The sequence below is a fragment of the Cucumis melo genome, chromosome 5 (genome assembly GCF_025177605.1).
Source record: "Cucumis melo cultivar AY chromosome 5, USDA_Cmelo_AY_1.0, whole genome shotgun sequence".
NCBI classification, from domain to species: domain Eukaryota; kingdom Viridiplantae; phylum Streptophyta; class Magnoliopsida; order Cucurbitales; family Cucurbitaceae; genus Cucumis; species Cucumis melo.
The window spans coordinates 11251082-11267673 of NC_066861.1; the positions used below are offsets into that span (position 1 = coordinate 11251082).

General features: G+C 34.6%; 2 protein-coding genes and 1 non-coding gene across 4 annotated transcripts; all 3 read left to right on the forward strand.

The window, feature by feature from the left end:
- Positions 1 to 1637: 1637 nt before the first annotated feature.
- Positions 1638 to 8540, forward strand: LOC103496897 (uncharacterized). Its single transcript, XM_008458937.3, has 9 exons — positions 1638 to 2165; positions 2260 to 2352; positions 2466 to 2570; positions 3112 to 3255; positions 4441 to 4539; positions 4636 to 4764; positions 5637 to 5816; positions 7543 to 7659; positions 8042 to 8540. Exons 1-9 carry the CDS (start codon positions 1860 to 1862, stop codon positions 8204 to 8206), a joined length of 1338 nt encoding a protein of 445 aa, XP_008457159.2. The 5' UTR covers positions 1638 to 1859; the 3' UTR covers positions 8207 to 8540.
- A 1271-nt stretch (positions 8541 to 9811) lies between these two features.
- TRNAY-GUA (transfer RNA tyrosine (anticodon GUA)) lies at positions 9812 to 9900 on the forward strand. The gene is given in 2 exon segments: positions 9812 to 9848; positions 9865 to 9900. It is a non-coding gene; the product is annotated as a tRNA-Tyr (tRNA).
- A 37-nt stretch (positions 9901 to 9937) lies between these two features.
- Positions 9938 to 16400, forward strand: LOC103496896 (actin-related protein 2/3 complex subunit 4). 2 transcript variants are annotated; one of them, XM_051084563.1, is made up of 10 exons: positions 9938 to 10178; positions 10564 to 10629; positions 11203 to 11346; positions 11489 to 11541; positions 13440 to 13467; positions 13823 to 13897; positions 14059 to 14163; positions 14957 to 15046; positions 15421 to 15530; positions 16169 to 16400. In XM_051084563.1, the coding sequence occupies exons 3-9, from the start codon at positions 11329 to 11331 to the stop codon at positions 15508 to 15510; spliced, it is 459 nt and encodes a 152-aa protein (XP_050940520.1). In that variant the 5' UTR covers positions 9938 to 10178; positions 10564 to 10629; positions 11203 to 11328; the 3' UTR covers positions 15511 to 15530; positions 16169 to 16400. The 2 variants fall into 2 exon arrangements, with proteins under 2 accessions (XP_050940520.1, XP_008457157.1); XM_008458935.3 differs by lacking the exon at positions 11203 to 11346 and having other exon boundaries at positions 9943 to 10178.
- The last annotated feature ends 192 nt before the right edge of the window (positions 16401 to 16592 follow it).

Consider the following 16592-nt stretch of genomic DNA (forward strand, 5'->3'; position numbering starts at 1 on the left):
TACCGGAACGTTCATGGCCATTAAAACATAAATTTCAACGAAGAACGGAGCAAAGCATATTCTTTTTGAAATTTTAACATCTTTATATTCTAAACTACTTTAAAAAAATAACTAATATTGCCTTCCCAACATTATATTCATAAGATTATGCTATATACATTATATTTCTTTGCCCTTGTCTACCATATTTTTGTAATATCTGACCATTACATCAAATTAAAACGTGATCCCTACAAATGAAACAGGTATCTGTATAATATATGAAACAATAATTTAATTTAATATTCATCCCTCCTATATACAATCTACCAGTGAATACTTTATTCGATAAACGTGTTCCTTTTGAATTTTTTCCATGGTTTTACAACGAGTGAAGACTGTATTCGATGGTCGACATTGAGTCCTGCCGATATATTGACTATCGCAACCTTGATGTATATGTTCCAGTTTCATCCTCGTTTCAAGAATTTACAAATGGGCGGTGCAAACCGATTAAAAAATGAAGGGTGTGCAGACGGTGGAAAAACGGCGGAGGAAAAGTGACGGTGGAAGACAAATCGACTATGGAAAAACTAAAGAGGAAGCTATGGTCGAAAAACGAAGGGCGTGCAGATGGTGAAAAAGCGACGGTGGAAAACCGACGGTGGAAGCAAAGCGACTGTGGAAGACAAACGAAGGAGGAAGCTACGGTTGAAAAACGGGAGAGGATGCGAGGGTGGAAATGCGCCGGGAAGCCTTTAAAAAACGGAAGTTCCTGGAAAAGCTTTTAAGAAGTAAAAGGGAAGGAAAAACTAGGATTTTATTTGAGATGTGGAGTGGATTAATGTGATGAATATAAAGTTTAATCATCTAAATATAGAAGTCACGTAGAAGGCTTCGAAGGTTAGACTTTTTTCTTAAGAAAACGTAGAAGAAGCCTTATCTCTTGACCCTCCTCTATCTTTTTTTCTTCCTTAAGTTTCTTTTAGTAGGGTACTTCAACAACCACTGCAATGAAGACTTCGTTAACAAGAAAAGTGAGGTGATGAAGATTGGAATACTCACTTTGAGTTTTCTCTCCTTGATGAATACTAGAAAGCACTATTGAGCACACTGATAAAGAGAGATCAAGTTTTTTCTACCTAGATAGTTTGAACCGTGTATTTGAACCTTCTTCTTCTCCAATACATAGACCAAGGTCTTGCACGCTGACGTTCTCACATATTCTTCTTTTAAGTAGGTTTAAAAGGAGCATTTGGTGGCCGGAGGCTTATTATCTGACTTTGTGTTAAATAATTAACAGAATCTTAGCTATAAAAATTTAAATAAGCTTTTTAAAAAAGTTTGAGAACTAAAACAAACGTCTACAAAAGTTTATGATCAAAATAGAACCAGAAGTAAAGTAGAGAGGAAACAAAATATTATTATTATTATTAATTATTATATTATTATTATTTTGTTATTGGGAGTTATTTTATGGAAGGAAGTTGAAATCTGTAATTAAATGCATTTCTAAGCCTCATTGATGAATTTTCCATTGAGAAAAGGGATACTAATTATGATAATCTCCACAAATTTCGCCAGAATGACGTGTCGGTTTACTACTTGTTGGTCACAAACTTTCTTGCAATACCACGGTTACCCAAGATTTTCCAACCTTCTCCCACTTTCGTCCACAGAGTCTCCTTTTCAGAGAGGCAACGGCAAACTCAAGAAAAGATGTTTAACGAATAATTAAATCGAAAAAAAACTCAGCTCGGAACCCTAGCAATCGAAGCCAGAGGTTGAAGACATTCTTAATAGCTCAATTTCAAATTCATCTCAAATTGTTGCAGTAATTTTGTTCTGAATTCGTTCGCAATCGCTTCGGAGGAAAAAAAATGGTGAAGAAACGTGTGCCGGATTGGCTCAATAGCTCTCTTTGGTCCTCCACTCCCTCTGTCGACGACGATCGCCTCCACCGCTACACTTCCGAGCCGGCAGCCACCACTTCGTCGCCGGAACCCGTCGTTCAACCTCCTGTTCCGGTTCCCCCTCCGTCTGCGACCACCGCCATTAGAACGGAATCTCCTAAGTTTGATACTAGAGACTCCAGGGGTAATAACAATGTCACCAACGACGATAATGGCACTTCCTCAGGCCCTTCTGCTGAGGATGTATCTCGCCAAGCCCAGCTTCTCGTTGAGGTTTGTTTTTTAGTGTGATCTCCTGCATGTCTTAGATTGTTCATTCTTCTCATTCTTTTAGTTGTTGATTGTTTCGTTTATTCTGGATTCGCAGTTGTCGAAGAAGATCATAAATCTGCGTGAATTGCGTAAAATTGCGTCTCAAGGCATACCGGATGGTCCAGGAATTCGTTCAACCGTCTGGAAAGTATGCCTTTTAAGTTTTTATTGTGCGTCAAAATAGTCTGATGGAGAAAATTAGCTAGATTTGTCGTGACGCATCCAAAATAAATTGTGATTGAGTCATTTGATTGATCACAGCTACTATTGGGTTATCTGCCACCAGATCGTGGGCTGTGGACGTCTGAGTTAGCTAAAAAGAGGTCTCAATACAAACATTTTAAAGACGAGCTTTTGATGAATCCTGTAAGTCATATTGTGGAACTTTCACTCTACATTTTGGTCTCTAAAATTTTGTAGAAGGATTCAATTAGTTGTCTGTGGTCTAGTCGCTCCTCTTTTGCCGTTCTTTTTACAATCCAGCCAACATGGGGTGAAATTGTACCTTATGGGGTTAATCACTAAGCTCTGAGAACAGAAAGGTCTTCTTTAGCAATTTGAAACACTTATGAGAGAATTGCAACCAATTTTTTTTATCTCCTTTCCCAAAATTGGATTTCTAATATGAAAGTGACAATTTTTTGGTGGAGAATGTAATTCCCGTTGTTTTATCTACTTTATTATCCCTCACCAAATTAGACTGTATTTTGATTTTATATTGTAGTACATTACATTATAGTAATTTCTCTTACCCTTACCCAAAATACATACATTTTCAGTTGTTTTAATCCTACTCTAGTTAATCAATACGATTCTTCTTCAAATTTGTTACCATGTGGTAAACAAAGCAAAGCAGTCTGTTTGTATGTACAAACATGGTTTTCTTAATGTTTTTGTGGCTAGTCAGTCCGAAATTTCAAGGAGGTTGGAGAAGGCCAAAAGTTTCGAGCATGATGAAACGAACAAGGGTCCACTCTCAAGATCAGAAATAAGTCAAGAGGAACATCCTTTGAGTCTTGGGAAAACCAGCATTTGGAATCAGTACTTCCAGGTATCCCCTGTCTAATCTTATGAAATCCGTTAGAATTAATGTATCCCACAGGATACTACTGGCCTCTCTGTCTTGAGCTCTTAATGTAAATAGTTCTGTTACTTTTAACCGTTTGTTAATAAAAACTTTAAAACTTCATTTAATTTTTATTCAACTGTTTGATGAATTTTGGATTTAAGTAGTTATGTCTAAAGAATTAAACCGTTTTTTGTTCTCATGGATAAGGGCACCTATTAACTTCTTTGTTCAAGGTTAAGGTTCAATCACTGACACCTACATTGTTTCTTGTATAGAGAAATCAGGATAATAATAATAATAATAGCCCTAATAAAACATCATTGATTTTAGAATAATTGTGCCAAAATTATAAGTTCTTGATTTTCTAATTTTCGGATGCCAATTTTTTTTGTGGTTAGCTGGGGGATGGGCGATTTTGTGGGATATTTGGAGTGGGAGGAATGATAGAATCTTTAGAGGAAGAGGACGGCATCCTAGTGACGTTTGGTCCTTGGTTAGATTTCATGGTTCTCTTTGGGCTTCAATTTCGAAGCAGTTCTGTAACTGTACGATAAATCATATTTTGCTTAATTGGATCACTTTCATAATCTGAGGGTCATTTTTATGGCGCTACTTTGCCTTTGTACCTTTCATTTTATCTCAATGAAAGTTGTTGTTTTATAAAAAAATAAATAAATAAATTCTTGATTTTATAGATGAACTCGAGTATTTCAGTTATGTGATTGTCCTCTATGAGTTCTCTTCGACCTTATGCATGGGTCAACTGTTTATGCAACTGGACCCTTAAGGGTGTACATGGCATAGAAGAGGAAATCAAGATCAGGAAACTCAAGTTGATGAAGAGTTTACCGCACTTCAAAATTTATAATTGATAGATATTCACTTAAAAATTTCCCTTCTCTAAGTCATGTGATGACCTGCTTTTTCAGAACCTTGACTGTGGTGGAAGTCATCAAATATTTTCTTGTTATGGAAAGATATGCTGATATTTGATCTTGGCGAGTTTGTGTTCTTACAAGTTTTTTATTATTTACTTCAGTAATTTGTCAGTCATATCCAATCTCTGTGTTTCATATGTATCTTTTCTGTTTGTGCTTGTACAGTTTTAGAACAAAATGATCACATACTATAACATCATTTTATTCTAATTTATCACCTTTGTGTTAGGACTCTGAGATTATAGAACAGATTGACCGAGATGTGAAGCGTACTCATCCAGATATGCACTTCTTCTCTGGGGACTCATCACTTGCAAAATCTAATCAGGTTAATCTTTGAGTATGCATAAATAACTGGCACGTGTAATATTATTTTGTAGAGGTTTGGACAATTATCTTATGTTATTTGTGCTTGTACTTTCAGGAGGCTCTGAGAAACATCTTAATTGTATTTGCAAAGTTGAATCCAGGAATTAGATATGTTCAAGGGATGAATGAAATCTTAGCTCCTCTATTCTATGTATTTAGAAGTGATCCAGATGAGGACAATGCGGTAACTTTCTTTACACCCTCCATCCCCCATCCCCACCCCCCCATCCCCACCCCCCTAATGGTTATATGAATATTGATCATGTTAGCTCTTTAGTGCCGCAAATACATTCCTAAAGAAGTTGGGCTTTAAACTTTTTGTCTAATAGCTTTTGGGACACCTTTTGATAGCTAAAAATCTAAGTATCACTTGATTGATGAGGAATTATAACCTCGATCAAGAGGTTTGAGGTTTAAATCCTCTATTTTGAATTTTATTTTTTTAAAAAAGGAAAAACTTGCTTGAGTGTCTGTGGCAATTTTTTTGATAATGAGAAATCTAGTTTCTGACTCTAAAAAAAGGCAGAAAAGAAATTTTGGTTGACTGTTGAGTTTGGATTGTTCAATTATTCTGCATTGGAACCTTTAGGCAAACATTTTCTAGCTATGGAAATCAATGTGTGTATCCTATGGCTATGAGAGTAATAATTTAAGTTATTTTAAAGAAATTCATTCGAGTTAATTTCAATTGTAAAAACCTTAGTGGATGAAATTCTATAGAGACGCCAATATCTCTCCCTGGTTATCTTTTGCATAAATCACGAATAGAAAGCTTGAGAGATAGTTGTGCAATGATAGTGTTGTTATCTGATTATCAGACGTAAAATGAGAATTTTTTATAGAAGAACAATGAAGAATCAATGTGACTACCATGAAGTTCTTTTCCAAACCAGATTATTGTTCCTTCTAAAGGAACAATTCTTATGGTCACTTATTAACATTTAACTGTTAAATACTATTTTGTCTCAACTACGTAGATATTTATTTTATGTTAATCCACTTCTAACTGCATGGACTTTCTGTGACGTTTCTTGACTTTTACTATTCAAATTTCAGGCATCTGCTGAAGCAGACACGTTCTTTTGTTTTGTTGAGTTGTTGAGTGGATTTAGGGATCATTTCTGCCAGCAATTGGATAATAGTGTTGTGGGAATTCGTGCCACAATCTCAAAGTTGTCTCAACTTCTGAAGGAGCATGATGAAGAGCTCTGGCGTCACCTTGAGATCACAACCAAAGTAGGGTTTTATTTTTATTCACAGTTTTGAGCCTTTAGTTATCTATAAGTTTTAGTTTTATATGCGCTTATTTGTTTTCTTGATGAGTCCTATAAATCTCCACTATTTTCCGTATTTTGATTATGGCAACCACTCCTAGGGGTTCCCTGTTTTCTCATCTTACTATACAGGAGAGTGCATTCAAATTTGAAATGATAAAACTCAAAGCACCATAATTTTCATAATGTTCAAAATTGTAGAGAAAAGGTCTTCTAATCATTTACCTCAGCTTTGGAATATTCTTTGCTCTTTTTCTTGATTTTTGATCATTTGAGTCCTTGTAATTTTTATTTTTATGCCCATTTACTCAAACGCTCTTTGTTAATGATATATAATTAAATTTTTCTTTACTCATCGACTTAAGCTTTTGGGTTAATTGGTGATTTAAGACGGTGTTAAAGATACCTTGACCTGAAACTCAGAAAAATCCCAACCAACAATAATAAGAAGGAATACAGAGACAGTACTCTGCTCAAAATATAAATTTTGCAATATTAACCGATCCACAATATAGCATTAGAAAAGAGTTAGAAAAGAAAATAAGGTAAGCAAACAAACAGTGCTCTCCTCCTTTGAGAAGCTTGGAATCCTCTCTCTAAAAAGCCTTTAGCAGCTTTTACTTAAAATGAGACCTAGGGCAACATTCCTTATTTGTACCAACAGTCAAGTGGGACCCACAGCCTTTTCTTCCTCAATTTGTTTCCTTAAGTATATTTTCTATCTTGCCCCTTTTTTTATAAGTATGCAGAATGGGGGTTTAACAGATATCAGAGCAGGTAGTTCAAGGAGGTTCTGTGTTCAAACCCTTACAATGTTATTTCCTTCCCAATTAATATACATTTCCACATGTTTGGCTCTTCTTCATATTTCAAGCTCGCAAAGGAGGGGGAATATTAGATATTATATTAAATTTACTCTTACCCCTAGCTTAAGCTTTTGGGTTGAGTTGATGAGTTAAGATGGTATCAAACTAGGTGGTCTACGGAGGTTCTGTGTTCAAATCCCTCCAATGTTGTTTCTTTCTCAAATAAAGTTGATTTTCACTCGTTGGGCATTTCAAAATATTTCAAGCCCACAGATGAGTAGTAGTACTGTGATATATAATTAAATGTCTTTACCCATTAGCTTAAGCTTTCGGGTTACTTGGCGATTTAAGCTCAAGGTTTAATCGGCGATTTAAACCGTTTCTTCAAAGTTAACAATTTGGTCTTTATATTTTCTATTGTTATGACGTACTTCATGTTTTGAACATTCTGATTGAAAATATTTCTTATGGTTGCTAAGGTATCAGCCCCAATGTGAACTGAACCAAATCCTTGAAAATATACAAAGAAATAATACCAACACAGTGTTTACATCTCAAACACTGAAGTAATCTGAGGCCTTATGGTGCCTGAGTTTTTCTATTTCTTTGTGTATTTGTTTCTGAAGGTTGAATCTATTTTCCCACTTTCTTCATCCATAAAAACAAAACAAAAATCTATTCTCCTACTTTAAGAAACTTTTAATCTCTCAACACCTTCAGTTAGGCTTAACTTGTAATTTAAGCTCATTTTATTTTGCACATCAGTTTAATAGAATTTAATTTTCATGTGTACTAAAGTCCTAAGTAGGCATCTGTAATAGAACATACTTCTATTTAATACCCTTATTTATCATTGCATTTCTTTGTGTTGTCTAATTACAGGTAAACCCCCAGTTTTATGCATTTAGGTGGATCACTCTGCTCTTGACCCAAGAGTTCAATTTTGCAGACAGCCTTCACATATGGGATACTATTTTGAGTGATCCTGAGGGTCCTCTGGTAATATTTTCTTCTTTTAGGTTCAAGTTATCCCTCCAGAGTTTAACTTCCCTTCCCTCTTATACATCCATGGTCCAATGCATAAAATTTGAACCATTTAGTAACGAGGATATAAAAAAGACGTGACATATCAAAACAGGACAAGGAATTTTGGAACCTTGAACTATCTATCCGCTTTGGAGAGCTATTTGCCATAGATAAGCCTCATTTTGTTGATGAAATCCCTTACGGTAGTGATCATGCTTGTGCATATATCCTGTAAGAGAGGTTGCATCCATAATAAATGCATGACTGTGTTATGAAAACGTTCTTGACTTGTCCCAGGGTGATTCTTCATGGATTTTGTATCAAATCTAGACCTGATATTCAATCAATTTGGCAGGAAACACTCCTCCGAATATGCTGCTCGATGTTGATTCTCATTAGACGACGCCTACTTGCAGGTGATTTTACGGCTAATCTCAAACTGCTCCAACACTATCCCCCAGCAAACATCAGTCATTTGCTCTACGTGGCAAACAAGTTGCGGAAACAACCTTCAATCTGATCTCCTTTTCAAGGCCGTAGTTCCTCGTGCACTTGGTTTACCTGTTTGATTTTCCTTTCTTTTTCTTTGAAATATTATAGTGTGGTTAATTACTGGATGTAAATGTTGGTTGAAAGAATGACAGTCATAGGAGCGCAGATATATAAGGATTGTTCATTAGATGTTGACTTGGGTAGTAATTCTCTTTCTTTATGTTTTTCGTCAATACTTAATGTGTATCTTTCCTGAGAGATTAGTAGCGAGTGATATTTATCAACAATTTCTGATCCCTATTGTAGTTTACACAATTTTGACTCATTGTTTATTCAAATTTCCTCCTTTGAATTTCTCTTCATGTTTTTGTTCTTTAATTTTCCCCTTCTTTGGCTTCCATGATTTTGAAGATCCATTTTATTTATAAATCATAAGGAAAAAATCGAACCTTGAACTCGTGGGTCAAGGACTTATGCTTTAACCGGTCGGGATTTCGTTCATAAACATTTTATTTTTAATCTTTTTTTTTTTTTTTTTAAATTCTAATAGGAAATACAACAATAAAGTTTTGTTTTTTCTTTTCATTTCTGAAATTGAGTTTAAAAATATTTGTATGGTCATTCATCTTGTGCATTTCATCATCGTTTGAATTAGTAAGTTTTGAATTTTTTTTTTTGTTTTCTTAAAGATAAATAAAATTACTGGAGGTTATAAACCACAAACACATGTTTAAGTTTAGGGTTCAATTGGATGGAATTGAAAGTTCAATCAAAATATGAGTAACAATTTAGCCTTTTATAACACAGCTGGATGGAACAATTTAATCTACCTAGTTTAGTGTATTACAATTCAATCTCTTATACCGTCTATAAGATTTATAATAATTTAGTGTTTATCAAAATTGAATATCGATGCTTAATATCACGGAGATGGAGAGATTCAATTAAAAGTTATATTGATTGTTAAAATATATTTCATGTTCATGTTAATTAGTAAATTCACTTTGCAATATTTATCTAATTGTAAAAAGAAATGATCTAATTTTAACAATAATTCACGATAAGGCTAAATATATATGTAGGTTTTTTCTTTTAATACAATGAAGAAGGAACTAATGAGGTATCAATCATTAACCACAACAATATTGATAAATGGGGATGATACTCAAGCTAGAAAATAGAGCTTTTTTTTTTATTTTATTATTTTTTTATTTGTTAGTTGTGCCTAGTACTAGATGCCAAAACGTTGGTATAATTAAATTTATGGACAAAAGTAAAAGTTCATAACAATGTCTCATCAGTGAAATGCTGGAATATCAATTAATAAATATTTGGATCTTGTTGTTGAGATGGTCCTGACTTTTAAATAAGTTCCAAACAATTATTGAATCAATTTCAATTCATAAAAGATAAATTCATGTTTCTTCTGTTTTAATAATTTCGTCTAGCGTTCAGTTATTAGAATTTGAAAAGTTTGAATTGATTTTCTAACTTCTTTTTTTTTTTAAAAAAAAAAGGTGCTTCTAAGTAACCAAAAAAAAAAGAAAAAGAAAAAGAAAGCTTTGAATGTTCAAAAAGTCGAGGTAAATACTCATAATATATATATTTTGATCCTTGTATTCTTCTCAACGAACCGACCTTAGCTCAGTTGGTAGAGCGGAGGACTGTAGTCGTAAGCACAGATAAATCCTTAGGTCGCTGGTTCGAATCCGGCAGGTCGGATTTCTTCTTTTTCCCTTTTTATCCTTTTGATCCCTTCTTCTTATAACTCATAATCTCATAATTAATTTTCACTTTTAATTAAGTTCTTCGAGTCTTTCTTTCCTCTAATTTCCTTTGCTTTCTCCGGCGTCGGAGTTTTGGAGTTTCGGCGGCACTGTGCCAACAATTTCCTACTCTCACCAGTTCACTGCACGATCCCCCCTGTTTTCTCCATCCAAGTTCTCACTTCAGGGCGCCAATCTTTATCTCCCAAAACTACTCTCTCCAATTCAGAAATGGTCGGTAACGAACAATTCTTATCATCCTTGATCTTTGATTCCTTTGAAGTTGTCTATTTGGACCGCTTGAATTATGACAAGATCGTTGCGAATGAAGTTTATCTGTTTTACTTGACAATGCCCGATTTAACTCGCTTTCTTAGTGAAATTGTTGATGCTGATGTACTCGGACGCTTTTGGATTCGATTTTTTTTTTCTTTTTTGCCGATTTTCTTCTTCATTTTGAGATGGCTTGTGGAGGAAGCAAGCTTCACCTTGATGAACTCCTGATTTTGAGATGTCATTTGTTTAAATACTTAATTTCAGAATGAGATTGGTCGTTTGTTTTTATTTTGTTTCTTTCTTCATTTTCTACCTAATTTTCCGTCTCTATGTGTAAACTCAGGCAACTTCTTTACGCTTGTATTTGACGTGCATACGGAACACACTTGAGGCCGCCATGTGCCTTCAGGTATTTGTGTCGTTGTTTTGTAGTTGTTTTTTCAATTTATTTTCGTTTGAGTGGTGATTTTTTGCAGTCTGATTTAATATTTCTGTAACCAGAGTTATTAGGTTCGGTTAAACTTTTCATCCTACGAATTATTTGCCTTACGAACTTCAGGAATGCGATGTTGAACTCAACGCATTGCTTGTAATTGTTTCTTGAAGACTTAAGTTAATGTAATTTCATTGTAAGTGTGAGTGAAAATACTTCTGCAAGCATGTAATTTCCGTTCTGTCCAAAATGCTTTTTGTGAAAATATTCACTAACTTTTTGGTATATGATAATACATATAGAGAGTGGGGGCTTTTGGTAAGTAACGTTCATAGACATAGTGAATTCTAAATATTCACTAAGTAACGTTCTGTTCAAAATGCTCTTTGTGAGAAAATATTCACACTAAGTAACTTTTTGGTATATGATAATACATATAGAGAGTGGGGGCTTTTGGTAATGTTACATCTCTAAATTTTCTACTTATTATTGAAGGATAAATTGAACTACGATGTTGTTTTCTTTTACCGGCTTACCTCTTTCCTCTAGGAGAAACTTCATAGACATCCGGAATATCCTCCAAGTCACCAGTCTGAATGTTAAGGGAGAGAGTGAATTCTAAGTATCTTTTGGTATTTACCTTCACTTGGGAGTGAATGAACTATTCAGCTGTACATGACCAGTTACGTTTGTGTACGGTGTTCCTCCCTGCTACTTCTTGAAATTTTTTGTTTCACTTTTGATATTTGCTTTCTTTCTAATACAAATCTGTCCTTGTTTTCTCATGTATATGATGTTTGATCTATAAAACATTTTTTTCTCCATATGATTACAGAATTTTCCTTGTCAAGAAGTTGAAAGACACAACAAGCCGGAAGTTGAACTAAAGTATGGATCTTCTAGTAATCTTAAAACCTCTTACTGTATTTATTATAGATTTGCTTGCGAGTCAGTGGAGACCAGAATTGTAGTGAATAAGTTTATAAATGAGCTCCCTTGTGAGCATTCTAGGGATCACTTATGGAGGTTTTTACTCTTAAGGATATTGAATAGCATTTTTCTTATCAATATTTGCATAGTTATAACATTGTGATTATCATTCTAGTACGAAAAATAGATAGTAGAATGATTTTTTTTTCTTTTTAAGAAATAACAGCTTTCGTTGAGAAAAAATGAAAGAATACAAAGACATACAAAAAACCAGCCCACCAAAACACTTCATCTAAAAGAAAGGGGACCAACTAAGTAAAATGTTACCAATGCAATAGTTACAAAAGGACCAAACCCTCGCTGTGGTCCCTTTCCTTGCCAGAGAAGACCCGGTCATTCCTCTCCCTCCAAATGTTCCAAATAACAGCACACACTTCGAAAAGCCATAAAAAAACCCCTTTCTATCTGAAAAAAAAAGGTGATTAAGGTCTTCTTCCGCCTTCCGACAGAGCAAGCAACAAACAGGCCCAACAAGTGAAGTCCTCTTAACAAGTCTGTCAACAGTGTTACCCAGTCAAACAAAACTTGCTAGATAAAAAACCTTTCTTTGGAACTGTAGTCCTTCAGACCACGTTGAAAATAAACTCCTTGGGTGGGGAGGGATCCAACAACAAACTAAACAAAGATTTACACATATATCCCTGACTCGGGTTAGGACTCCAAACTCGAGCATCCCTCCTTCCCTCCCTAAAGTTAGATCCCTCAACCAAAGGAAGAAGGGAGGCGACCTTCATCATTTCCCCATTCGTCAAACCCAATCAAAATATCCGACGTCATGCAGTTTTTGGAGGAGGATAAATGATAAAGATGTGGAAATAAAGAGCAAAGGGAACTCTCCCCCACCCAATGATCCTCCCAAAAATACATATCCTTACCATCCCTCACAAAGCAACAAGTAAACTGAGAGAAGGCAGGAACTCAAAAGAGATATCCTTCCAAGGATTGCAATGTGTGCCTTTAACCTCTTTCTCCGTCCATTCAAAAGGATGGGTACCATGCTTACTCACGATAATAGAATAATTATGATAGACCCCCTATCATACACCAATATAGTAGAAGAGGAAAGAAAGAGAAGAATAGCTGAGGGGTAAATGAGTCTTTTAGTATGTTTTAGTGAGGGTAAATGAATCTTTTAGTATGTTTTAGTGAGGGTAAATGAATCTTTAGTATGCTTTTAGTTCGAGTAAGGGTAAATAGGTCATTCGTACTGCTAGTATAAATAATGTTTGAGTTGGGAGGGAAAGTCCGTTATGATCTGTAGCTTTTCTGTTTTGACCTTGCAAGATAGGTTAGCAGAGAGAGTACTGTTTGTGATCGAATTGATGTAATTCAATTCGATTCTATCATTCCTAAATTCTTGTAATTAGTTTCCACTTACATCAATAAACTACATTACTTGAATATACGTTCGGGTCCCATCATATTATCATACTTTTGTAGCTTTACCTCTCTTTTCCAATTGGAAAGGTCTTTTGTAACTACTCTTGGGGTTCTTCCCCTTATTTTGTAATTTCATACCATCAATGAAATTGTTTTCTTCCAAAAGAAAGATTATCATTCTATTGTGTAGGTCATATTTGGTTGCTGCATAGTTCTGTGTCACTTGTCTTACTTAAATTGCATGTTCTGGTTAGTTGAACTCGTGTTGGTAGTTGGTTAATAGCTATCTGTCTTGTGTCTGCTCTCGTAGTGTAATGTTAGTTTTTTTGCTTACAGCATAGTAATTGAATTTTTACATGGATTGCACCCATGAATGTTGTGTTTGCTCTTATTTTCTTGTTCGTTACCCTTTCCAGGACCAGCTCAGAACTTCTTCTCAATCCTGTAAGTTCAAATGAACATTCCACCTTGACAATTTAGCTGGTTTATCATTTTGTGCTTTTTATTTTCTGGGGGGGGGGGGGGGGGGGGGGGGTGGAAGGGGGAACATCAAGCACTTATTTTCTTCGATTTGCAGATTAGAATCCATTGGAACACATTTTATCTACTGTGGCATGTTAGCGCCTATGCATAATTTTCTAGTGATCCTTTTTTTTCTTCCCTCTTTTTATTTTCTTCAATTGGAAAATCATGTTCATGCAAAAAGAGCTTCCTTGGGCGTTAGGAGTAGTTGGGGAATGATTTTTATATATGTATTTAAGGACACATGTGATCTTGCTACGTTATATTGTTCTTGCAGATCTTAATATGTAGAAATGAGTCAGAGAAGTGTTTGATTGAGACATCTATAAACTCTCTCCGCATCAGTCTCAAGGTAATTTTATTCCCTTTGTTCTAGTTTGATGCATTAGAGGCATATGTTCCATAAATTCTTTTCTGTCCATTCCTTTGATCTACTTACCTGATGAAACACCGCCGAATGTTTATCAGCAACTTGTTCAAAATAATTTTATTTGAATTTTTTCTTGTGCTCAGGTTAAGCAGACAGACGAACTAGAGAATATCCTAACTAAAAAGTTCCTTCGATTTCTGTCAATGAGGGCAGAAGCTTTCCAGGTGTTGAGAAGAAAACCTGTACAGGTACCGCAATAATGTCTAATCATGACGTTAGCTTTGTGCTTTAGTTCAAGATGATATATTACAGCGACTGTGAACTATTCTTCTAAACACATAAGTTACTTTCAACAATTGGAGATTATTTAATCACTTGAAAATACTTGGAACTATACTACTAGGATGATTGTGTCTTCTGAATCCTCAAGTTTCCACGAAGTCATATTTTATTTCTCTTATTGCCAGAGTGATCAGTAAAAAAACTGAATCTATGGGCTATAATATTGAGATGCTATTTAGCGACAACTGTTTGTGTCTGCATAGCTAGTTGCCTTGGTTTTGGGATGACCTAAAAATAATCTGATATATATATATATATATCTTAACCGGCAATATATTATTCAAATGCAAGAAATTGAAAACTTTAACTAAGAAATGGTGTTAAAAAAAATAATGTTGTATGTGAAAATGCTGTGTCCAAATATATGTTGTGGTATTAAACCTTTATAACCATGCCATGGCTTGTCTTGAACAGTCAACGATTCTGGATTAATTATCTCCTGTTTTTTCCTCTCTTCTCTTCCATATAACTAAAAATAATTATTATAAGCAATAAGCCTCTAATATTAATCCATCCTGGTCAATTGTTTTTCTATAAAGAAACTATGTTTTCTTTTCCCATATGAACTACTTCCTCCGTAATTGTTTATATTCTTTACCTGTATTCTAGATGATATTCCAGATTTGCGATTTTGTTTGCAAAATGTATGTAGTGTTCTTCAGAATTCATCTCTTATTTCTTTTTGGCTTCATTTTACAGGGATACGACATTAGCTTTCTCATAACGAACTATCATTGTGAGGACATGCAGAAGCAAAAACTCATTGATTTTATTGTACAGTTTATGGAGGCAAGATAACACCACCTCAATAAATTTGTAGTTATTTACTTGATTTCATTCTCTTCTGCTTAATAGTATCTCTTTGATTTTCTTTTCTCATCAAATGAATTTTCTGTATGCATTAAAATATTATTAAGCCCATCAATGAACATACACTATTTCAAAAACTTTCTTGAACTTGTCTTGGAGTTCATAATTGTATATTTCTTTTACGTAAAAATCCTTCTGTCAATTGACTTTCACAACTTCAAACTGTTCTGCACAAATTTAAGAGCTAACGTTTCCAATTCCCTTTTTTGGAATTGTTTATATAATGATTGAGGAGAAATTTATCGAATCGGGAGCTTGTTGAATAATCCTTTTATTTCCCCTCATTTGTGTAGGATATTGATAAAGAGATTAGTGAACTTAAAATGTCCGTCAACACTCGAGGAAGGCTTGTAGCAACCGAGTTTCTAAAGCAATTCATATGATGTCTCTTTCTCCATCTAAGGTAAACTCCCCTTTCCCCAAATTTTTCTTCGAGATTATTCTATTGCTGCTTGTTAATTTTGTGTGTATATATATATATATATATATTTTAATTTTATGCTACCTAATATTGGGTTTAGGATTTGATCCAAAAATACATCGGTCGGTAACATCTTTGGTTTAAACTTGACCACAGATTTCTCATGAAAAACTTGTGCCTTCCCCAATTTCCGGTCCTTTTTAAATCAAGATTTGATCTTAACCTCTGTTTTGTGCTATTAATTATGATCACCAACCTTTGTTTTAAACTTCATTTGTACGTAAGTGCCATTTTTATCCATCCGGGGTTGAGGAGGATTCAAGAGCTATACTACTTGGGTCTGGCGTTGTAAATCCAATGTCCAAAAAGATATGTAGAAGAGGTTTTCGAATGATAAATGGATTCGAATACGAGAGAACTAAAAACAGATAAAGCATAGGACACCTTGTCCGGATAACCTCCAATCAAGAAAGCTTTTGACCTCTAAACTCATCTAAGAAAATGTTGTAGGAAACCAATCAAGAAAATAAATCCCAACTATCCTAAGTTAAGGATTTTAATGAACCCCATAAGAGCTTATTAAGCACACTCTAAATGAGATTGTCTTTGATGCTTCTCAGGCCTTCAAAGATTTTCAAACCTTTCGCGAGGAGCTTTGACGAGCGAGTGGGAGACCGACGAGAGTCTCGGTCAATCCACCCTATTATTGTGAATTTATTAGAGATTTTAGACTTTTCTGGTCGTCTAGAATTAAGATGTGTGTCCATTGGATAGGTTTATTAATTATTTTGATCATTTTTTTGCTGTAAGTATTTGCAACCTCTGGACTTTAAATCTCTTTTGCTTCCTTAATCGCTTTTTGTATTCTTAAAATTCTTTCTTCATTGCATTTCATTCTTATTCTCCCTAGCCCTAATTTAATCGTTAGGGCTTTCTACATTACTAGCAAACCCTCCCCATTGTATATAATAAATATTAAAAGAAAATATTTAAATATAAATATTCAAAAAGAAGATTACAAATATAACACAGTATATATTTTGA